The 24920-nt window shown below is 37.9% G+C and overlaps 1 protein-coding gene across 4 annotated transcripts in view; it reads left to right on the top strand.

Moving 5' to 3' along the window:
* The first annotated feature begins 2722 nt into the window (after positions 1-2722).
* Positions 2723-24920, top strand: part of FAM120B (family with sequence similarity 120 member B) — a 38659-nt gene continuing 16461 nt past the window's right edge. Inside the window, exons 1-7 of one of the 4 annotated variants that reach the window (XM_087937674.1) lie at positions 2723-2889; positions 4463-4544; positions 6958-8021; positions 8586-8766; positions 12575-12670; positions 18679-18851; positions 21904-21996. In XM_087937674.1, the coding sequence (XP_087793800.1) occupies positions 6996-8021; positions 8586-8766; positions 12575-12670; positions 18679-18851; positions 21904-21996 (1569 nt within the window). In that variant the 5' untranslated portion in view covers positions 2723-2889; positions 4463-4544; positions 6958-6995. The remainder of the gene's footprint in view (positions 2890-4462; positions 4545-6957; positions 8022-8585; positions 8767-12574; positions 12671-18678; positions 18852-21903; positions 21997-24920) is intronic. The other 3 variants (XM_087937685.1, XM_026705151.2, XM_087937690.1) reach the window with 3 other exon arrangements.

Below are 24920 nucleotides of genomic sequence, written 5' to 3'. Positions count from 1 at the left end.
CATATGCTAATATCAGTGGTGGGATTCAATTTTTTTATTACTGGTTCTGTGGGTGTGGCTTGGTGGGTGTGGCAGGGGAAGGATACTGTAAAACCTCCAGTCAGAGATGGTCTTTGCCGGTTCTATGAACTACTCAAAATTTCTGCTACCGGTTCTCCAGAACTGTCCAGAACCTACCGAATACCACCTCTGGCTAATATGTTGCTTTTAGGAATAAATATTTACCACAAGGACCAGATATCAGTCTTAGAACGAATATAAACTACACTTGTAAACTACAGTTATACATATCACAAAAAATAAAATGAAGAAGGGATTGCATGTTTTTCAAAATACTGTATATTCCATGCAATTTGGATTTTTTACCACCTGTAAAAAATATGAATTTTCTTTTCAACAGAATATTATCTTAATATATTGAAGATTTGTTTTAATTTACCAGTAAAAAGATATTACCATTTTAAGTTAATGCCCCGCCCAAATCACCCTAAAAACTTATCAAGAATGTTTAGTGTATTGTATTATTGATGTTTATTTGTTAAAATTATTCATTAAAATATAGCTTATAGCAATATTAACACACTTATCACATATCATAATGTATATTATTTGTGTAACTTAACTATATTAGTTCCTTAACGTATCTATTTTGACTTCAAAAATCTCATTTAGTTCTATTAAACATTAATTTTAAATATTAGGTTGTTGTAATGTTATTCTGCTCCATTGTGAAATATATGCAAAGGTCATATCCAAGAGTATATTTTTATACCAGGCTTTTCAACATGAAGCTTTTAATAGCAAACGCAGAATATAATCCACTAATGTATGTGCAATTAAGCATGGAATGAATCGCATTATTAAAGGGAAGTCTACTTATCCATTTTTTCTGTTAATATAACGCAAACATATTACATTTTCTTTAGAATTCACTGGAACTATATTCAAAGTAAGTGCACTTAAAATCGCAATCTCACAGAAAATCTCTATTTGCTAATAAATACTCTAGAATATCTCTTTTGCTTCTTTTTCACGATTTGCAGAAAAACTGAATTTTCTTTTAATGCTTTTCTCATAGCTTTGTTTTTCACCTAAAGCAGAAGTTATTTTCAGAAAATGATTTTCAGTCCTTTTTCAGATGTGATTTGGGAGTTTGGGAATGATACAGACCCTTCGCTTCTGGAGCGGGGGTCTTTTTTCTTTAGCATCTGCCTGTAGAAGAACAGATGTGAGCACCTGCAGTGACAGGCTGCACATGATCCACATTATTCATAGGCATTCAGTTATGGCTACAATGGTAAGCTTTTGTATATGCAAAGTCACTAAATATATTAATCTGTGTTCCCCTGAGCACTGCCCCATTTAATTTCTTCATTGGCAATAACATCTAATCTAATCCTCCAATTGGCTCCCTACTGTGCCCATTTTCCCCTGGAAAGATATGTGAAGTTATTCAAGTTTCCACCTGTTGCATATTGAAGTCAGTTATGGCATCATCAAAATTTTCAGAGAGACACTCATAATTCTGCTATGAAGGCAGTCTATTTAATACATCTTAGAGAATATTTTAAAATTTAGTAAAAACAAATTATTAACCACCAATAAAGAAACTTTCTGGAGAAATTACTAATGCCCTTTTGCACAAAATTCCTATAACACTAGAAGGAAAATGGTGAAGGAACAAAACATCACTGCAAGTGTACCTTTTTGCCTCTTGCAAATGGTCAAAATCCCCATGTAAACTTTTGTTTATTAAACTTTTAATACTATAATAGAAACTTTGGTCAATATACTAAGCAGCTAAAAAAATAACCCTAATCTCAGGTGTAAGATTTCAATTTTGGGGAAAATTTTGTTCTATTATCCCTTCCTCTGTTTTGATTTGTTTTCACCCACAATGCATCTGTTAGCTCCATTGTAACCCACATAATGCCCATGGATATCAGGCTGTGAACAAAGACAGAAGCGGTTTAAACAAACCAGCCCCTTTCTTTCCTCTCTGTCTATTGTTGTATAAATGGGCCTTCTGCATTCTGCTGCTAGGAAACCAACTTTTTAAAGCCTAGCTTCAAAAAAAGGGACCCCCAATAAAAATAAAGCAAAAAAAGTTTTCCTCTTGCTTTGTTTAAACAAGTCTTTTTTTAAAAAAAAAAATCTGCAACAGCAGAATATTTGAGGGCATGCATCTTTTTTTAGAAATATCCAATTCCTCACCTCCTGCATCAGCGACTAACATAAAAACAGTCAAGCCTTTTCAAATTTAAGCCTCATTGTTATTTGTGCATTGAACTATTTCACCTTAACCGCAATGTATAAATGAGGGAACTTTAACTACAATGTATAATTGAGATTAAAAACAACATCTGTAAGCATTATTTTATTGTTTCCAATGGAAGGGTAGAGAAACTTTTACATAGATAACAAGTTGTTTAAGAGAAATACAATATGAAAATAGTATTTTATGTCCAAAACAAAAACTATACAAAATTGTAGCAACTATCGGCATCACTCAGAGCGATCTTGAGCTCTTGCTCTGTTTCTATTAATTTCCGTAGCTGTCAGAGGAGATTTAACTTCCACGCTGTAGTGTCATATAACAGACACACGTCCTTTTCCTAAACACTATATTTTGTATTTGTCAACTGCCTTCTCGTCCGCCAGCTCTTTATGCTTTAGCAGCAAGGAGAGCGTCTGGTAGAGAATCACGTGACCGCCGCCGATCCCGTCTTCCTGGGGAAAGAATCATAGAGACTTAAGTGTGCGCAAGCTCCATCAACAGTACTGCAAAGGGATACATTGAAAGGAAGCGTTCAGTGCAAACTCGGCATCTGGTTCTGAGTTGACGTCTTAGTATTCCGGCCTAGAATCCCGAGAGTTAAGAGACATAAGGTACAACCTTGAGGCTGCTGTCCTAAGAGTACTTATTTTAGAGTGCCAATTCCCTCCGACAGATTTTTCAATCAAGGGCCGTGACATTGTTCTGAATGTGCTGTAGGGTGGAATAAAAAGTCTTTTGGGAGGATCATACACTCAAGAGTTTCCCAGGAGGCTGGTCGGACGTTGCAGCCCCCGATAAGGGCTTTGCTTAGTTGGCAATCTGTCCGAGGGAAATACCGTTCTTTGCAGGGGGTTGTTCCCGTTCCTCTCGGCTAAGAGAGCTAAGTCTGTTTCCTCCGGCTCGTGGACTTTGGGTCTGCTGAGAGAAAGAAGAACCTTAAGAGCTGATAGGGAATACGATGGGTTCATGCAACATTGTACGGATCCAGCCATTTGGTCAGTTTATCCAGCAGTGAGTTATGGGAACCTAAGTTAATTGAGTTAAGTATTTTTGGGTGAACCATGGAAGAGTCTCCAGCAAATGCAATGATTTATTGAAGGCAATAATGAACAATATGCATCTTGGACATTGAGATATTTTTCAGAGGAGAAAAACAGTGCAAGGGGCAGAATGGAAAGCAGGATGCACAGGGCATCAAGGGATGACCATGGAGTGTGATCAAAGTTTTGGGTGCTTTTATGTGTGATGCATATGCAAGACAGGCCAAAACTGCCAGAGGTTCAGTGGTATTGTGGCTGTTATGCTGAATGTCCAAGTATTTAGCTTACTCAGCTGTTCATTCATGCTATGGTGAGATGCAATCCTAAATATATTTGCGTATCAGATGACATTTAAAACTTAAAATCCTAAATACATTCTCAGGTTTAATGAAGTTTGCTGGATAGACATCAATCAAAATTTGAAATCTTGTATTGGCTTACTCAGTAAGCATGAGAGCATGTAAAGTTAAGCTGAGCTGTCCTTACTGTTGAGTAATATACTTAAACTATTTTATTGGATGCAGATATTACAATAAGATATAATGTGCATGAGCAGGAGCAATATACGCCACAGTTTTGAGTGGGCCAGGCATTTATGCCCAGTTATTTTCAAAAATAATAATTAACTTCTGATTTAGCATCATTTGCCCTTGTGTCAAAAATGAAATGAACACCAACAATGTAACAGTATACATAAAAATATAGATCCAGATTCCGGATTTTTTTTATTTCCATTATAAGAGGAGAGCTGCACTGATGAAATTTTTGGTTATCACACATTTTTGAATGTGGTAGGAGGTTATAGCCTATTGACATTATTTTAATCTTATATATCTAGTTTATTTGTTGATAGAATATCATCTGTGCTTAATAGCTAAATGTGCTGTATTGTTGTGTCTTTAACTTTGAAATCAGATATAGACAGTTAACAAAACCCTTTTCATAAATAATAATATTTTACAATTTTTGCTTTGAGACTAAAAACCAGAAGAAAAGTAAATGCCATTGAAATAAAATATCCTTATATGGGGTTGAAAGGAGTTGGTGTTTGTTTTTAGTTTTGTTTCAAAATGCTACCTGCTTTGTTTAAAGTTTTATATTTAAGTTCTATGTATCTCACCACACATGTATGAAAAACAATCAGGAACCAGAAGTCTCTGGAAATACATTGCAGACTGGAGCCCTTCTCATCCTAGTAAAGGAAGGCAAAGAGGCCATTAAACCTGGTTAGTACTTTTTATCAGTCTGTCATAGGGTGGAAATGAAATGGCATAATATTTTCTGGGATAGACAGATGCTTTTGTGCCAAGTGCAGAATTGCTTTTATGTGCTCCATCTCCTTCTGGCTGGGTTGATGGTCTCTAGTAGACTATTACCAACAGTGGTGGGATGCAACCAGTTTAATAACTGGTTCAGTGAGCACATGCTTTGCATGTGTAGCATTCAAAAACCACCCATTTTAAGCATAAAAATTTACCTTCTATGTCAGTACTGGTGAGTAAAAGAGCTGACATGTGGCAATCTGCTATGTGCACGAATCACCTGAGCTAAAAAAACAGAAATATAAGACAGGAAACTACCAGTTCACTGGAACTGATGCAAACCGGTAGAATCCCACCACTGATTACCAATATACTGTATTTCTTTGTTGGCTTGCCTTTTATCTAAGCCCAGGTAATTTTAACATTAATGCTACGATCAGCCATGTACTCTAACAAGTAAGTTCATTGCTGATGGACTGCACTACATCAGCAGCTATATTGCTGTTGCTCAAGCCCAATATTCCACTGACAGAATTTATCTTACCCTGTTCTAGTAATTCCCCTTATATCATATTTGTGCTTCAGGACTTTCAGCTAGCTTGTTATCCATACTTTGTGCATTAATTAATTAACGGGTTAAATTCCTTGTGTTCAATCCCCCTTTCTTTTGCACCTTTACACCCTTTGTTTCTTGGTTAATAGTCATGCTACCGTAAAGGCTTAAGCAGTGATCCCCATTACTTTCATGAATTGGCTCACCCCTGTTTTAAAGAAAACCAGGTTGATAGCCAACCCATTATCTCATGGTAAAATCCTGATTATCACTTAGAATTATATCTGATTGTCTATCTTGAATAGATTTTAAAAAAAATTCATTAGTCTGGTATTTTTACCTTTGCATATAAAGAATCAGCTATAAATGAAGATTATTGTGGCACAGACTAGGTTCATAAATAGTTCTCAGGTTAAAGAAAAGAAGATTGTGTTCCCAAGACTACAATAGAAAGCAACCATCAATAGCTTCATATTATTTCTAGACTGATTGAGACAACACTATAGCAAAAAGGAATGTGATAATAGCACATAAGGGGTAGAAATGATTAAAGAAAACCTAGAGGCATCTTTTAAAGTTGCAAGTTAAAAATCCGCAGTCACTTTCATGAATAGTAAATACTGAATATAACACTTCCAAGGTAGTTTGTACAGTAACGAAAATGTGCAAAATCAGCAGCGTGAAAGAATGATGTGGCACTAATTAAGTGCTGCTAATCTCTACTCTCTCTGTATTAGAAATGAAGAAACTTTATTTTCTGTAGCATAAAAAACAGAAGATTTTTTTTCTGACCAAGAACCAGAATTATAAGGCTTGCTTTTGGTTTAAAAAAAAGTCTTAAATATATTTTTTAATTTTAAATTTAAATTGCCTTCTATCAATAATGCATTATATTTATATTTGTACAAATGGCAAATTGCCAGCAAGATCCAATTCTCTTTTAAAATCTCCTACATCAAAATAAATACTTGATCTTGTTATTTTCTAGCTTTGTTACATATCCACTAAAGGTGAAAAACTGTTCTCTCAGTTTGATTACATTTCCAATAAATATTTGAAATTCCTTTATGCATTCTTGACAATTTATCCGGTACCAATAATACACCATTTTATAAAAATTATCTGTAAGATTATAGTTCAGTCTAAATTTCAACCCATTGTTGCACATGCTGTTCCATTGATCCAACTGTATATTATATCTTAAATCTTTTTGCCCATTGTATCATGCAATCTTTAATTTATCTTCTGAACCATTTTCAATAAATTTATACATACTAACAATAATATGATCATCATCTGTGTGGAGCTCTCCTTCAAATTTAGTTTTATTGTTTTCAAATTATAATTTTCCTCTTATTTTTAAGTTAAATTCTTCTTTACAAAATTTAGCAATTCAGCCTAGGTTAACCAATTTTGTTTAATTATCATTACCTTTCTAGAAAAGGCTTCTTGGGGTGACAGCCATTTTAGAAGACTATTTTGGCTTATAGGACATATCTAACATTATTTTCAAAGTCCACATTTACTTTGACATTATCATACCCCTGAAAGCATTCCTCAACATTTCTCAAAAATAGTATATTGTTTCCCAAATTAAACATATTTCTCAAAGTGTGAAGACTCTGATGTTAGGTGGTACCATGAATAAAAATACTATCTGAAGATTTATGAAAGTCAGTTGTATTTTAAAGCGTGAACAATAATGCTGAGATCAGCTTAATAGAATACTTCTTCAAAATCCTATCATCTTATCTCTCCTTAGGATGAAATTGAAATGGATTGAAATTGCATTATGACAACTATTCTCTTCTTTCTCTTTTTTAGCTGGGAGAAGAAATTGAGCTTTTCTATGTAGTACAAGTATGGGTGTTAAAGGCTTGTATACGTTTATGGTCACTGCCTGTCCGGATGGATGCCTAGTGATGAATCTGAAAGATGTGGCTGAAAATCATTGTAGGACTTATCCTGGATCTGTTCCTGTCCTTGTGGTAGATGCTATGTCTTGTCTTCGACACTGGTATACACCAGAATCTTGGGTCTGTGGGGGCCAATGGCGTGAATATCGTTCTTATTTGGACAGTTTCATAAATCGCTTTACAACTGCCGGTATCAAACTAGTATTCTGTTTTGATGGCCTTGTGGAGCAAAAAAAGCGAAACGAATGGGTCAAACGAAGATTGAGAAATAACAAAGAAATAGCTAAGATCTTTGAGTTCATCAAAGCGAATAAACAGCAACCTGGAAGAGGAATGTTCTTTATACCATCTGGGCTGGCCACATTCACACGTTTTGCCTTGAAAACTCTTGGCCAGGAGACGATATGTTCACTGCAAGAAGCAGACTATGAAATAGCAACTTACGCACAAAAGAACAATTGCATGGGGATTCTTGGAGAAGACACAGATTACCTGATTTACGATACTGTTCCTTATTTTTCCATTGGTAAGCTACACTTGGATTCACTGGAAACAGTAATGTACTCAAGACAAAATCTCTGCCATTGGCTTGGTCTCAGTGTCCCAGACCTTCCTCTTTTTGCTTGCCTCCTTGGCACAGACATTGTCCCAGAAAGAGCAATGGAAGGTTTTAGGAATCAATGTTTATCTTCATATCGGGCAAAAAGGCAAAGCTGTGACAAGAAAGCAGATGCTATTATTGCTGTGGCAAATTATATTTCAACTATTCCACGTGTTTGTGAAAGTTTGATGGATCTGGAAAAAATGCTGCCTTTGGGATCAGACAAATTAATATTGCGCAAAGGAATAGAATCTTATCTGCTACCTGAACAGCATTCTCCGTGGCTTCCTTGTGACTTCAGGTCTACATTACAGTTAGCAGAAGAGCAGAAGAAAGATTTCCCTATTTGTTTAGATCAAGAAATCTTTCAGGTAATTCCTTACCTGGGTTACCCGAATTCAGGCAATTACAAAGAGCTGGTACTTTGGCTACATAGATGGATATTTTATCTACCGTATTAAATATTAGTACTTCTCTATGTTGTTTTCTTTGGAGGGAGTACAGGATAGTCTGTTCTCCTTTTACACTAAATCCTCATTAGTCTCCCCATGATACACAACAAAGTTGGACTACTCATAGTCCATCTATGTCCCTTAGGTTAATTTTTGTGGCCTTTGTGGAACAGTTCAGTGGTTTTGAAGATGGCATAAGGGGAGGGAGGGAGAGAGGCAAACATCAGTGAAACAAACAGTAACATAACTACAGAAAATCAATGCTAGGTTTAGTCCATCTAGTTTATTTTAATCTCCCATAACAAAAGGGCTGAAAATTTTATTCCTTCCAGGTGTCACCAACATCATTTCTAGGGTCTCTGTGGCATTCATAAACTGGAAGAAGAATTAAAGGTGTGTTCTGAAGGTAAAAACAAAAACAAAACCCATTAAGCATAGAATGACAACAGCAAAAGCATTTTTTTTTTATTTTGCTTATGACAGATAGCTAAAGAACAACACATACGAGCTGAAAATCATATGATATACAATATCCTAAGCCATGCAGAAGTTGAATGCAGCAACACGTTGGAAGATGAATATGATACATCCCTTCCTGGACAGGCGCTTATCTATTGCCCTGCTCGCCAGCACATCTATTCCATCCTGCTGGAGTCTGCAAAAGGTAAAGGGTGCAATAGAAATTTACTGTTGAATCCTCAAAGCTGGGAGTAATGAATTGGGTTATATCCTTATGCACAAGCTTTGAAAAAGCGATATGTGCAGTTTCTAAATGCAAGGCTCGCATAGATATACAGATTAGCCCTTAATACTATCGGCAAGGCACATGTAATTAATTAGAAGACCATTGGAAATAATTTAAAGGGAGTTGTGTGCACTTGAAGGCTGGGGCATTTTTGAACCTTTTAAGGAGATTTTGTAAAACCCCATCATCAAATACTTATGAAAGATGTTAATAATCAGCAAGCAGAGCAAAACAGTGTAGCCTAGTATAGCAGATTCTTTTAAATGTTTATTTTCAAAAAATATGTTTAGAATAATAATGAAGGAAAATGAATTTTAGTAGAAATTTGACAGGAAAAAGATAGTACAACTTAAGGTGAAGCAATTCTGCAAATAGATTGCGTAGTCACACCGGTATTAGCAGTGGTGGGATTAAAACATTTTTACTACCGGTTCTGTAGGCATGGCTTGGCGGGCATGGCATGGTTTGATGGGCATGGCTTGGCTTGGCGGGCGTGGCAGGGGAAGGATACTGTAAAATCTCCATTCCCATCCCATTCCAGGGGAAGGTTACTACAAAATCCCTATTTCCTCTGCACCCCACTAACCTGCTTTCCAGCTCCGTTCTCCTGTGCAGGGCAACAAAAGAAGACCCAGCCAATCAGCTGGGACTCGGGAGTTAGAGAATAGATGGAGCAGGGCCAATCAGAGGTGGTATTTGCTGGTTCTCTGAACTACTCAAAATTTCTGCTACTGGTTCTCCAGAACTGGTCAGAATCTGCTGAATATCACCTCTGGGTATTAGCACAAAACCTGGGATGAAACAGAAACATTATGTATGACTTTTTAGTTTTTGGAAGCATACATTTTTTATTCCAGATATATGGAATACAGTGTTGTGGTTAGCTAGCAGCAGGTGTGGACGGCTGAGGAAAGCGAGGAATCAGATGAGGGGCCGGGACCATTAGGGAGTGGACTGCTGCCTTCAGAGATTGTGGTGGCTGGCAGCAGCGATGAGGAGATTCCCGAGGAGCCTGTGCCAAGTGTGTGTGTGCTCAGGTCTGCTCGCAGGAAAGAGCAGCTGCAGCAGCATGGGCAACTCAGGGTTAAGGCTTCAAGGTAATGGTCCCTCCTTCAAGAAGATAAAAGCCAGCTGTGAATCGAATGTTCTTTGTAGGAAACAAAAATGTTTTAAAACTCCAGCCTCATGGACATTGCAGTATCTTAAGTTTATATTTGAAGACTCTTGTGTTTTAAAATATTTCTTATCTGTTATTCTTGCCAGCCTTGTGCAGTTTTGGCGAGGCTTGTGCTCATCAAAGTTAATTAGTGCAGCAGCCTTTTAACTGGTGATTCATATGAATCATTAAAAGGTTTCTGTTCCTTTCGTTTGTGTTTATTTTATTGGAAAAGGGTTTGGGTCAGAACATACAGTTACCTTGATCTTTGATAGAATAATTTTCAAATAAAGACCTCTCTTTGCATTATATAAGCTATCTAACATTCATGCAAATTACTCAATTTGTCAGCTAACATGGTATCATCTGCTACAAAAGTACTTGTACTTTCATGTCCCCAGCCAAACACCTCCAATGTAACAAATAATTCTTCGTGAAGGTACTGTATTCATAAATGCATTAAGAAGCCAAGGGAATACCATACATAGGTGTGGACTGCTAAGGGTTCGCCCGGGTTCGGGCAGACCCATTGCTAACGTTAGGGCTGGTTCGTCGAACCACCAAATCCCACCCCTGGTTAGTTCCACCCATCCCGCCCTGCCCCTCCCGGGAGTCTCCATGTGACCCGTTTTGGATGTGAGGTAACTGCAGGGCCCATGCAGAGGCTCCGAGGGGGGGAAATGGGCCTCCTGGAAATGAGCCCGTTTCTGGCCTCTGGAGGGCCTCCGTAGTCTGTGGGGGGAGTTTTTGCCCTCCCAGAGTCTCGAGGAAAGCCTCCGGAGCCTGGAGAGGATGAAAAAAATGGCCTCCCAGAAGTTCCAGTAGGTCACCTCACCATGGCCACGCCCACCCAGCAACAGGGCAGAGAACCCATTGCTGACATTTTTGAAGCCCACCCCTGCATACATCCTTATCTTACTTCCTACTGAGTATTACCATTCACTAATTATTCTCCTGCGTACTCTAATTTCATCATATGCCATTCTCACCGCACTCATTAAGCAATCATCAACTCTGTAATCGTACCAAACGTTTCATAATTTAGACTAGAATAGAGCTGGAAGGGGCCTTGGAGGTCTTAGCCCAACCTCCTGCTCAAGCAGGAGACCCTATACCTGTGATGGCAAAACCTATGGCACGCGTGCCAGAAGTGGGTCATAGAGCCATCTCTCCCAGGCACGCCAGCCATCGCTTGTTGCTCTTCCAGCCAACTGGTCTTCGCTTGTGGGAACACCAGAAACCGGAAGAGCAGCCCCCAGTGTGTGCATGTGCACTGGCCACCTGGTCTTCCAGCTTCTAACACACAGGCGCACACAAAAACCAGCTGGCTGGCCAGTTTCTAACGCGCATACACGTGCCGGCCAGCTGGTCTTCATGCACACATGCATACTAGAAACTGGCTGCCACCTGGTCTTCGCGTGTGCATGTGCGTTAGAAGCTGAAAGACCAGGTGGTCGGTGCACATGCACGCACTGGGAGCTGCTCTTCTGGTTTCCTGTGTGCATGCTGCCTGCGTGAATAATCATAACTTTAATGCAAGCTGTAGATCTCAGCAGCTAATAGCATCCATGTGAAGATTTGATTGCATCCTTCCAATGCACATGGGCCTTTTTTCAAGGACAATTTCACAGTTCCTTTGTTCCTGGTGTAGGGCTAGGGTGACCATTGTATACCAAGGACAGCATGCAGCACACTGAATCTTTTTTTCTGTCCATTTGGATCACGATAGCTCAAAAACGATGGTAATTTTGCACAATTTTGATGTGGGGTAACCCAAAAATTCTTGACATGCTCAATTCAAATAGACACTGTGCAGGTTTTTCCTGTTTTCATGAATATCTGTTTGCAAGGGACACTATCTGAAAGTAACTTGGCAGATGGGACCTGAAACCTGCAAAGCAATGCACCCTATTCCTGAGCCTCTTAGGTGATCAAGAGAGATGCCATATTCAGTGGTATTGAAAATTGCAGAACAATCAAAGAGCAATAGCACTTAGACTTATATACCACTTTACAGTGCTTTACAACCCTTTCTAAGCGGTTTACAGAGTCAGCATATTGCCCCCCAACAATCTGGGTCCTCATTTTACTGACCTTGGAAGGGTGGAAGGCTGAGTCATCCTTAAGCCTGGTGGGATTTGAACTGCCAAATTGCAAGCAGCCGGCATTGTTCTGTACAATACCGGCTCTTAAAATATGGAATGCTGTTTACCTCCCTTGGGTAGGTGCAGATGGAGCTCGGGGTATGAAGAATCTTTTAGTTATATTGTTACAATAAATCTTTTCCAAAGTTTCAATGCATTTTTATAGTTTATTTTTCTTCATTTGGGTGTTTGGATTTTTAGGGGAAGCATATGCATTAAGATTATAATAAAGAGAGGTGTGATGGCAAAAGTTTTGGGAATCCCTGCTCTAAATGTACAATTCTGAGGAAATTTGTATGTAAGATCCATTGAGGTTTAATCCTCATTAAGATATGAGAATGAGCCTAAATCATCATACCCTTATATTTACAAATCATACAATATCTGTTCTCATCTAAACTCATTAAGCCAATTTTCTATTCTTTAGATGCCAGTGGAGCTTATCCTGTAGTCAAGGAATGGTTTGTATATGCTGGAAATTCCTTGCAGCAGCCAGACCTAGTGCAACCCAAACAGCTGCCAGGTAGAACGTGATTTCCTTCTGTATTAAAATATGAACTAAATATAAAATGTTTGTTAAAAAATATCCTATCTGACATTGTAATTTTGAGAATCAGGGATTACTAACTCAAGTTAAAAAAATTTTTAATCGTAGTATGCCAAGAAGATTTGTAAACCTCAGAAAAGTTTATGACCCCTAAACATAATAAACATCAGTAAAATTCCATGCATCAAGAACCAGAAGAACAACTCTTTTAATAATTTTAAAAAATCCAAACAGCATTGTTCCAAAGTAAAACATAAGGAGAGGAAGCAAGAAAGATTCAGAGTGGGTCAATTTTCATATGTGGGTAGGTAAAAATAGTTTTGTCCTAAAGTGAGAAGAGTCACCTTTTTCTTTTTAAGGATGAAATCTTAAGTTAAGATGCCACTTCTAATAAAGCCCTGCTATTTATGAGTCCAGCCAACCCTAATTTAGTACTCAGTCATATTTGATAGAAGCATTCACTGCAGAATCCTGAACATTACCCATATACTTTTAATTACCAAGAATGAACTCTGAACAATAGATTGGGCAGAGGTAGTATTCAGCAGGCTCTAACCAGTTCTGGAGAACCGGTAGCAGAATTTTTGAGTAGTTCGGAGAACTGGCAAATACCACCTCTGACTAGTTCCGCCCCCATCTATTCTCTGCCTCCCGAGTTCCAGCTATCGACTGGGTCTTCTTATGTTGCCCTGCACAGGAGAACGGAGCTGGAAAGCAGGTTAGGGGGTGGGGAGGGAATGGGGATTTTGCAGTAATCTTCCCCTGGGGTGGGGTGGGAATGGAGATTTTACAGTATCCTTCCCCTGCCATGCCCACCAAGCCACACCCACCAAGCGTATGTGCACACAATCACACATTACTGGAAGCAGCCATAATGATGTGTGCACCGTACTTAAGAAAATTTACAAATTACTCATGGTGGAATCCCAAAATATCCCAAGACTGTATTTCTATTCCTTTCAAGAATACAACCCTTACAGTTAATGCTATTGAACAATAAGGAGAAATCAAGAGACTGTAACAAGGAACAATTTCCCTTTCTCCTGGTAAGACATCTTTACCCAGAGTAAACTACCATGTTTCTCATATAATAAGGCTGGGTCTTATTTTTTTTTTTGAGCCCCGAAAAAATGGCTAGGCCGTCTTTTTGCGGGGTGACTTAATTTCCCCCCCCCTTGCATCTTCGGGCGGGCGGCGACGGCGTGGATGTTGACCTCGGCATTGGTGGAGCACTTCGTATCGGGGTCAACGCAGGCATCACCATATCCAGGTGTGCAACAAAAGTACTTCCTAACGGCAAGCCCCCACCACCATTCCCCACCATTTCGCATGTTTTAATATAGGCCTTAATTTGGGGGGAGGGGCTTAATTTCATTTCATGCCTATAAAACATGCTGGGACTTCCTATTGGGGGAGGCCGTATTGTTGGAGAAACGGTAGTACAATTTATGTTCATAATTATTTAACCATAAACTAGAGTGCTCGGGGTCTAGATTAGGCTTCCCCTGTTGTCCTCCAGATACACTAAAATCGTAGATTAGAAAAGGCTGATCCAGATAATCTCAACCTCTCAATCCTTATTACTTGCGATAGATCTGCATATTTATTACATTTCTAACAAAGTCTTCATGTTAGATTAGGATTTGAAACAGTATATAATTCAAGAGGTTTAGTCTGTATAAAGAGATGTTTGTTTGATCTTCACTATTAGCTAATATTAAAGGGTTCTCCTGTCAGTCGTGACTGACTCAAGGAGATGGTGCTTGTCTCATCTCCAATTCTCAAGCTGAAGGAGCTTGTGTTGTCTGAGATGGTTTTGTCATCATGATATGGGCCAGTATAAAAATACAGACTTCAGTAACCTTCCAGCCAAAGTGGCGCCTATTTATCTACATTTTGCATGCTTTCGAACTGCTAGGTTGTCAGGAGTTGGAGCAAATAACAGGAGCTCACCCTGTCATACAGCGCTCAGGTCTCAAACTCTGGCTGTCTGCTTTCCAGCCAAAAAAACTCAGCCGTTTAATGGCTGAGCTATCGTGCCCCCTATTAGCAAATACAGCATGACATAAAGTTTTCCTAATAAGAATCTAGTTTATCAGATGCCAGGGGACTTAAGTTTAATTTAAGTGGTTGATTGAGCTTCAGCTTAATGATTAAGGATATTCTGCCCAATAGATTTATCTGATAGATTCCATTCTTCTCACCATCCCCAGGGAAACCAGTATAAACATTCGCTGAGGTGTCAAGTAAATCCTTCCTCTCTAAATAAAAAGAAAATAGTAATTAGCATAATTGAGGAAATTATTATTTCAGTAATAAAACAGATGCTCTGTGTGCCAAAGGTTTCCTGCTCTGTTCCTGATATTTGCAGGTAGAGCTAGGATAGCATGAAAACCTGCTAGGAATTAGCATAGCTCACATGAAGTAGATGGTGAGTGATCTAACATGAATCAGCCACTTTCCCGTTTCATATCTAGGACAATCAAAAACATACTGTAGGAGCATCCTTAGGGCACCTTGTGCCGATTCAGTCATTCATCGCCTTGGTAATGAGGATGACAATGAGGAGAAATTATGTGCATTGTATGCAAAACAACAACAACAGTAGAAATTTGATTTAAGAAAAAGTCAGTCTGGATGAACTCTTAATTCTAATTCTCATTTTTGTTCTGAACACTCTGCCTGAATAATATGCCTTGAAATTAAGACACTTAAAAACTGAGCCTGTTTCTCTTATTGGGCCAGACTGCTGAGGAATGGTCTATATTCTTTAGGTGAGAATGAATCAATTTCAATTATGGCGGAAAAATCTGCCCTAAATCTAGAGAAAGGAGTGACAGTGAAAAAAGGAATAGCCTGTTTTTAAAATGCAGGCAGCATGCAGCATGTGGAAATAATTTTATACTCTGCTATTTTTTTCCTTCTAAGGATGCAACAACTGAGCGATCTCTTATGGAATTTGCTTGCAGAAAATTATATTTGGGCTGACTTATAAGTATGAGAAATTTCAATAAAACATTCCCTCAAAAGGAGGATTTATAGTACAGGTTGCCTTTGAGCAATCTTTGCTATTTCCTCAGAAAGGAAAGTCTGTTGTGTTCTTTTTCAGAAAAGAAAAGTTCCAGTTTATTTTTAGTACAATATTCCAAAGCAAATATTTTTTTTTCTAAATGAGCAGTCTAATTTTATATGCCTGAAATTTTCTCATGCACTTTTATTAATTTAGACTGGTCACTTTTATTTTCGGCAGGATGAAACTATAGTTCACCAAATAAGGAGTTTGGCACTGGGACACTTTAATCATAAAATGTTTTACTACTGCATTTCAATTGAAGTCAATGAAGAAAGACAAATTCAAGTTCACATTTGTTTAAACAGTATTTTTAATCAATACATGTACATATGGATATATATATAGTTGCACGCATTACAAAACAAAACTAGTTAAAATCATGTTCCATTAAACTCTATTGCTATTTAACAATGATTAAACTCATAACCTGATGCTAATCATAGTTTGATTAATAAATGTCTATTTATAAGACAACATTTTAGCTCCCAGAAAATAATAATCTATAGCAAAAAAATGATGTTGTGACTGGTCAGAATCCAGTCATGCAGTCTTTACTAACTTACTAAATTGTGATTAAATTGGTAAATCAACAAAAAAAATTCTGATTTTTAAAAATTAATTTAGTAGAAAAGAATCCTTTAGATTTTAGTTGATCACACACATTTGCATGAGGTATTGGCTGATGCTAATTCTCAAGGGACATCCTTCTTCAATCTAAGATCAAAGTCAGAAACAGCTTTCCATATCTACTGTGCATCTATATCTTACATAATTCTTTGCTGAATGCACATTAAGATGCTTTCAAGGGAAATTGCCAGGCAGCTGTGTGGCAACTTGCACAGAAATGAGCATCATTTGAGGGTTCTAGAATCTGTTTTGTTTTTGTCCTTTACTAAAACCTGTGGCTTATTAGACAGAATCAGATAGAAAATTGTGACCCAAAAATCTAAAGATAGGGTGATCTTTCTCCTTCGCTTAAAGTTCACATTCTAAAATTTGAAATTCTGATCTTATTTATAAATAAATAAGAATAAAAAGAATGATAAGTTTTATTTGGTTCTAAAAGGTAGAAACACCAGAAACTGTCTGGCACAATATGATACTCCGGAAAAGGCCCAGTTCTTAATAACCACTTGCCTTATCAGATTCATCAGTGGTATCTGGAAAAGGATTTCTGAAGAGTTTGAGTATGGGGCAAGATATTTTTTCAGATAATCAGACCTCAGGCTGTTCAGGGAGTTAAAGGTTTGAGATTTTATATAATATTTTAGTGGGACTTATTCCTAAATAGCCTAGGCTGCAGTATTAAATACATTTATTAGGAAGAAACCCCAATGGAATCCAGCAAGTCTTTTGCATGAACAGATTTAAGATTGCCTCCTAAAATATTTGTATTATTGCCACCATTATAAGTGTCAAGTGATTTTTAGAGGTTACCTGAAGACTGTCACATTAGCTTTTAATGATAAACTTTCTTTCTGTTTTATAACTTTTTGCTCATGTATTATTTTGCTAATTAAAAGTATTCCTGAATTACTTCTCAGTTCAAAGGCTCCTACAGAAATTTGTGCATATGACCTTCATTTTTTTAGAAAAGAAAAAAAATTGTGAGCAATATGTACAAGAAATGAAAGAGAGAAAAACAGAAATGCCTTTAATTGTGGGATATTTAGATATTCTTGTGGTAGAGCATGGTGTGATACTCCTGAATTCCATGTAGCTTTGGGTGGGAAAGTACACATTTTCTTTAAACCTGGGGCCTTAAACTTAAGAAAATTCACACCTGGAAAGAAAGTAGTCTTAAGGGTGAAAAACAAAATATTTATTTTTCTGTTTTGGATCCTCAGAAAAAAGTACCATTTGGTTAAGTGAGTTTTGTTTGCTAAATAAACAAGCTCTTTTTTCACTCAGTTATACCTCAACACTGTAATCATTTATAGCAGCCAAGCAGTTTACTCAGAGGAATGCAATTCCTGTTTGTAATGATTAAAAAGGGGGGGGGAAGTTACGCTGCTAAATGTAGCTTGGACAATTGGGTCTTAAAATGGTACCCAGTTTGTCTAAAATACAGAATTAAAATATTCTCTGGCAAGAATTTACCCCCTTACTAGATGTAAAATTTTAACTTCAGATTCATCATTATTTTGGCGGTTAAGTAAACATGATAAACAGTAAGATTTGAATCTCTGTTTTTTGGGAGGCAGTAATTATAAGATATATAAAATGCAGTTTAACATAAGGGACTAAAAAGTGTTCTTGTTAAACATTGTATGTAATAGCTTCATGGAGGTACTCTGGTTTTGCATTCTCTAATTATCCCTTAGATAATAAGATTAATAAACCATTGTGCCCTTATTTTGAGACTATTTCCAATATGCAGATTAAATCCGCACTGCAGTGGAGAAAGGGGCAACAGAGTGGCTGGGGCGAGGGAAGGAAAAGGCCACTTTCCCTCTTTCTTCTCCCTCCTCCTTCCGTCGTGCTGGCTGCTCCTTTGCCCATTTCTCCAGCGCAGCGCAGCGCCCAGGATCCACTTTGATAGTGGAAGGGTTAATTTAACAACCAGTTCACACAGGGTCAGGTTGGCTGTCGCTGGAGGCTTGTCCTGCATGTGCAGCATAGCTGGAGGATGAGGATGGGCCACGCCTCTCACATTAGCCAACCTAACCCTGGGTAAACCGGGTCTATTGGTCATAACTCACTTTTTTCCATGCCATTTCAGTGCTTTGACTAGTCACTAAATGAACTGTTGTAAGTCAAGGACTACCACCTGTACCAGTCCCTTCTCTAGTACTCTTTGTAGCTCATTACAGTTTTTTTGCAAGTGTGATGTTTCTCATTGAAATGCCATGGCCTTACCCTCAATAGCTTGCTTCTACAATGGTGACACCTTGATGGATTTCTTTCCTAGGTGGCAATCCTAATTTGAGAACCCTGTGGCTCAACAGGAGCGCCGAGACTGAGAAGCAACGTCTTTGGACATTTCTGGCATGCTTTCACCTTCAAGATTCAGCAGAGGACCTCAGGGCTCTGGAAACTCCTTTCTTTGTTCTCTGTTCCTTGTTATTCTACCTCGTTTTGCAAGTAAAGAAAACCCAAGTTCTTCCTTGCATGTTCAACCTGTTTTTCTATGTACTTTAGGCAAGCAAACCCCAAGCTTTTGGGCACCAGGGATCAGTTCTGTGGAAAGAGGTTTTTCTGTGGACCGGAGGGAGCATGGTTTTATGTGCTGCCTGCATCCCAAGGGTGGGGCTTCACTTGTTTACATGGCCCGGTTGCTGGCATGCAACAGACTGGAGGTTGGGGATCCCTGCTCTAGAATAAGTAAATTGCAAATTGAATTATTTGATGTCTTGGATTGGGTCTATCTCCAGTCATACACTGAATTGCTGAAGAGGACATGGAATGGGATTTCCCTATCTTAAAATTATGGCTTGCACACTTTACATCTGTGGAAGGTTGTGTAATCTGAGATTATGGGTATGTTACCATTTCCTTTGCTGAAAGATACCACTACCCATTTTAATACTGATTCTAGTTATGTATCCATCTCACATCCGTGGAGATGGATACATTAATGGGATTGTAATATTGAAGATGGTTCATAAAAAGAAAAACTGTTGGGAAAAATATGTTGTAAGGATTTTGTTGCTGATGATGATAATAATAATAACAACAACAGCTAAAATCATTCATTGGAAACTATGCCAAAAGTTTGGATTTGAGTATAGTAACAACTACCGGGAATATCAGGTTGAGGTTCTGGAGAATGAAAAAGTCAAGATCTTGTGGGACTTCAGAATTCAGATGGAGAGACACTTGGCCCACAACACACCTGACGTAACAATAGTTGAAAAGAAAAAGGGTTGGTTCATTGACCTTGCAATACCTGGTGATACATGAATTGTAGACACGCAGCAAGAAAAAAATCACAAAGTATCGGGACTTACAAATTGAAGTTGAGAAACTTTGGAAAAAGAAATTGTGTGTTATCACAATTGTAATAGGAGCCCTTGGAGCAATACCTAAAAGGTTACTCGCTATTTGGAAATTTTGAATTTATTAGATTTGAATACCATGATTCTACAAAAAAACCCACCTTACTTAGAACAGCTTATATCCTCCGATATTACCTGAAAGTTCCTAGGTCCTTGGCTAGGACTCAAGCTGTTGCACTATCAACCAGCCCCAAAGGCTGTGAACCTCACTAAAGATTTAATAATAATAATAATAATAATAATAATAATAATAATAATAATAATAATAAATTGCCCAGAAAAGCAGAAGCAGGTGGCAGAGGACTTTTGCAAGTGAAGCAGACAGTCAAAGACGAAAAGCATGCTTTTGCAGATTACATGAAAGACAGTGTTGAACCAGCTTTGATAGAGGTCAACAATAGGAAGCTGCTCAAAGTGCAGCAAACCAAGAATCAATACAGGCAAACAGCGATGCAAACTCGGGCTGACAGCTGGTGTAACAAAGCACTGCATGGACAGTTCCTTGAAAAGATCCAAGGAAAAGTAGATAAGGAAAAGACCTGGTTATGGCTGACCAACAGAACGCTGAAGAAAGAGACTGATTCTTGCAGCCCAAGAACAAGCCTTCAGAACGAATGCAGTCAAAGCCAGAATAGAAAAATCTGCTGATGACCCCAAATGCAGACTCTGCAAAGAAGCATACGAAACCATCGATCACATACTGAGCTTTTGCAAGACGATCGCTCAGGCTGACTACAAACAACGTCATAACACAGTTGCTCAGATGGTCCACTGGAACTTGTATCACAACTACCATCTACCTGTAGCAAAGAACTGGTGGGATCATAAGCCTGAAAAAGTGATAGAAAATGAGCATGCAAAACTACTGTGGGACTTCCAAATACAGACTGACAAAGTTTTGGAACACAACACCCTGGATATTATGATTGTGGAGAAGAAAAAAGTGTGGATTGTCAACATTGCCATACCTGGTGACAGCAGAATCCACGAGAAACAACTTGAAAAAATCACCAGATATCAGGACTTGAAAATCGAACTGCAGAGATTCTGGCATAAACCAGTGCAGGTGGTTCCAGTGGTACTTGGCACACTGGGTGCCATGCCTAAAGACTTAGGCAAGCACTTAAAAACAATTGGTGCTGACAAAATCACCATTGGTCAGCTGCAGAAGGCCACCTTACTGGGATCTGCTTGCATAATCTGCCAATACATCACGCAGTCCTAAACGCTTGGGAAGTGTTCGACTCGTGATCTGTGATATGAAACCCAGCATAGTTATCTCGTTTGCTATGTACGCTGTCATTTTTTGTGTATTATTATTGTTATTGTTATTGCATTAAATTTACATGCTACCCTACTTCCAGCTGACAGTCCTCACTGGATGCTATATTCACACGAGCTGTGAATCCCAGAATTCCTACCCATCCCGATCTTCATACTAGCTAGTTGAAAATTCTGCAAATTGCAGTTCCAAAAATGAATAATACTAGACTGGGAAAGCTAGATTCTAGTTCAAGAATGTGTTGTGATTCACATTAATATCACCAGACTAAATTCCCGTTGCCTACTGCTAGGGAGCTAACTAAAGGAAATTGCTGTGGCTTGGATCTTTGTTCTTGCCTTTGTAGCGAACATTCAGATCAGATTGCTTTTACTCCGTCACCTTTCTATCATGTATTAATTTAGTCAAGACATTAAGGAAGTTATTTTTCAAAGGTAACTCCTTTTTATAATGTTGCATAAAATAACAAAACTGGTTAACAAAGACCAAGCCAACCTTTTTCAAAATTAAACTACAATTGAGCAAAAGTAGCATTTCTAAAGTGCTTAATATTGGATTGTACTTCTGACTTATGCCAAAGTGGTACGTCTCCGTGTATGTATGTGTGTGTATACACATACTGTATGTATTTAAAGTTTACTAGGACCCTAGGGAAAATGAATGTACAACAGGGTATACCAACTGCAGCTGTGAAGATCTGATGCAGATTCAGATTTTAAAAGCAGCTTGTACAAAATAAGATAAGGTATAAGATTGACATTCCCCTAAAAAGGAATGCAGATAATGAACAAAGCAAGAATTTTTCTGCTTATTTGTAACAAAAGCTAAGCTTCTGTCTTAAAACTTTACCTCTTAGGTGGACAGCCTTTCTTTGGAAGACATGCATGCATTTATGGCTCAGGCTCTGTGCCTCCAGGAGAAATCAGCTGCTCAGCTTGCAGACTTGCAGGTATAGACTTGACCCAAATCTTAATGTAATACGATGTCCCTAAGGTGAACATTGCATGGCGTTCTCTTGACTTGACTCAGATATGCAGGAGATTAGATTTGGGGGTCAGGAGGTCTCTCCTGCTTTGTTTCGCTGATGAACTATTTATCTGAAATTCTTATTTCATTTTGATCTGGCTAAAACTTTAGAAAGATCTGCCATATTGGAGTCCTTGCTTCTCAAGGACTGTGACCCAGATTGTTTAGTTGGAAAGTAATTCAAACTCTCATTTCTCCTTTATCTGTCAGTTCTTGTTTGTGTAATATTTTGGGGCAGATCAGATATATCAAACAATATGAAAGGTCAAGTACTTTCACTTGCATTTTGAGAAGGGCAACTTGTCCAAATTTTCATCAATCCTCTTAAGATAGGTTTCTTAATTCTTCTAGCTATATTGGATCTTGGTTCCCCTTTACATGCACAGAGTTCTCAAATGGTGTGGCCATTGTCTGACAGTCATTAAGACTTCCTAGGGCAAATATTACTTATGTTGGTTTTAACCCATAATTGAATTTTAGAAATTTCTATGGAAGAACATGAATGACAGACACTTCTTCATTGATAACCTGAATTCCAATGACTGGGTTTGCATAACGTACTAAGCCCAGATGAGCTGACTAGCCTGTAATTCACTGTGTTGCAGAAAGCCAACTGACATATTATTGTTTACATTGTCGTTCTAATTCTGGCAATCCTGTAAAGTGTGGTTTACTTTATCCCAGAGATAAACATGTCTTCATGTACATAGTCTGTATCTATAGTACTGCCCGCTCAACGTATGCAAGTAAATATGCAAGCTTTTGGTTAATTATCTATGCCTGTATGGAAAATCACTTTGGGCAGTCATAAGTTAATTTGTTAGGGTTTGTGTTGCAGTCGAGCAAACTGCACAATATGCATTTAAAATATATTGTGGGCTTGTGATACACTTGTCTGTTAAACAGGGTGTTTGTGTATGTCCTTTTCTCATTTAATGACTGCATGCTTAGCAGTTTTGGGCATGTGCCACTTCTTGGGGAAGGCAGTAGGTGGGGCATCTTTACCAACCAGCCTCACCTTTGGAATGTTGGGCTGCTTTGAACTGATTCTACATTCTCATTTAACACTCCCTTGTTTGACTGCAAGGTAAATGAGCCTCCCACCAGTCGTGTGTCCATGCCATTTCCCATTGTTCTCTGGTATATACCGTATTTACTCTGAAATTCCAATCATCCTTTGCCTTCCTTCTATATCTTGTCACTACTTGTCTTGTTCTCAACAGCTACAAACATTTTTGTTGGTTTTTTTTTTAAATTTGGCAGCTCTAACTGCTCAGTCAAACAAAGAATTTGAGCATCATATATCTACATCATGCAAGAAAAAGACCCAGGGTTGTAATTAAAACAGTGTGGCTTTTAATTTAATTGTAGTAGGGGGAGAAGCAAGTGACTTTACATTACAGAACTGTTAACTGCCTGGCTTTATGGCCGTCAGTTGTAAAAACACCTAAAGCAAATAGAATGTGAACATGTAATGTTGACATATTTTATTGGCATATTTATGAGCACTTTTTAGATACGCTTACAAATTGCTGTAAGCAGCTGTTCTTGGATAACCGTTCCTAAAGCTTGTATACATAATGCCGCCCACTAAAATCAGAAAGCTGTGAACAGTTTTCCCCATTTCACATTTGCTATTGTTATTGTCAATGAAAAATCGTCAAATAATGATGGCAATAAGTCAACAAAACATTATCAAGTGTGCCTGTGCCATTTCTGCTTTATTCCGGCAGGGAATTAGGGCTACCATGCTGCTGTTTTCAGCACGAGAATTACATAATCAAATATTGTCAATTTGAATTCCATAAGAGAAATTATAGAAATCGTGTAAACATTTACAGAAATCAATGTTTATAAAGTACCATACTAAAACCCATATAAAAATGAATAACTTAGATTAAAATTGCTGAATACGTTTCATTGAAAAGAAAATTATCTGACTAAAAAACAACATTGCATTTTTATCTGCCTTCATTTCTACATTCTATACATAAAGTAATGAAATAACTAAAGGAATACATTGAAATAAATACACACACACACATACATATATTCTCAGTAAGCGTAAGGCAGCCTTCCTATTTTAAATACAGTATCATTAGGCATTCTTAGCTTAGCTTTGGTTTTTTCCTTCTACTAGCCTAACAGAAGACCAATGAATATTCAAATATATTTAGACATCGTACTAAGACCTGAGAATAGTTCATTGTTTTGTTTTACTGTGATGAGCAAATTTAGACATTGTAATTTGTAAATCATGGTTTTTGGTAGAGCATTTACATGTAAACCCACGTTATGGCTTATTAAATAAGTAATAACATAACTTGAGGTATTCAATCTCTGTTGAATACTTTTAATTAAATTAGTTAAATTCTAATTAAACTGGAATTAAACTTGTTAACTTACATGGATTACTACTGGCCATTGCTAATACAATGATCAAAAAATCATTTGGAGAAGTAACTAAATCTACTGCGCTATGGTGGTGCAGTAGTTAGAGTGCAGTATTGGAGACAAACTTTGCCCACAGCCAGGAGTTTGAGATTGACTCAGCCTTCCAACCTTCCAAGGTCAGTAAAATGAGGACCCAGATTGTTGGGGCAATAAGCTGACATTTGTAAATGACTTAGAGCAAGGATCTTCAAACTTGGCAAGTTTAAGACTTGAGGACTTCAAATCCCAGAATTCTTGAGCTAACATGATTGGAGGAGGAATTCTGGGAGTTAAAGTCCACAAGTCTTAAAGCTGTCAAGTTTGATGACCCCTGACTTAGAGAGTGCTGTAAAGCACTGTGAAGTGGTATATAAATCTAAATGCTATTGCTATATATCCAAACAGCTTTTGGAG

Source organism: Pseudonaja textilis, chromosome 1, assembly GCF_049901715.1.
Source record: "Pseudonaja textilis isolate UNSWEBS1 chromosome 1, rPseTex1.2, whole genome shotgun sequence".
NCBI classification, from domain to species: Eukaryota; Metazoa; Chordata; class Lepidosauria; order Squamata; family Elapidae; genus Pseudonaja; species Pseudonaja textilis.
The sequence above is the reverse complement of the archived record's forward strand: the minus strand, read 5'-3'. Positions and strand labels throughout refer to the sequence as shown.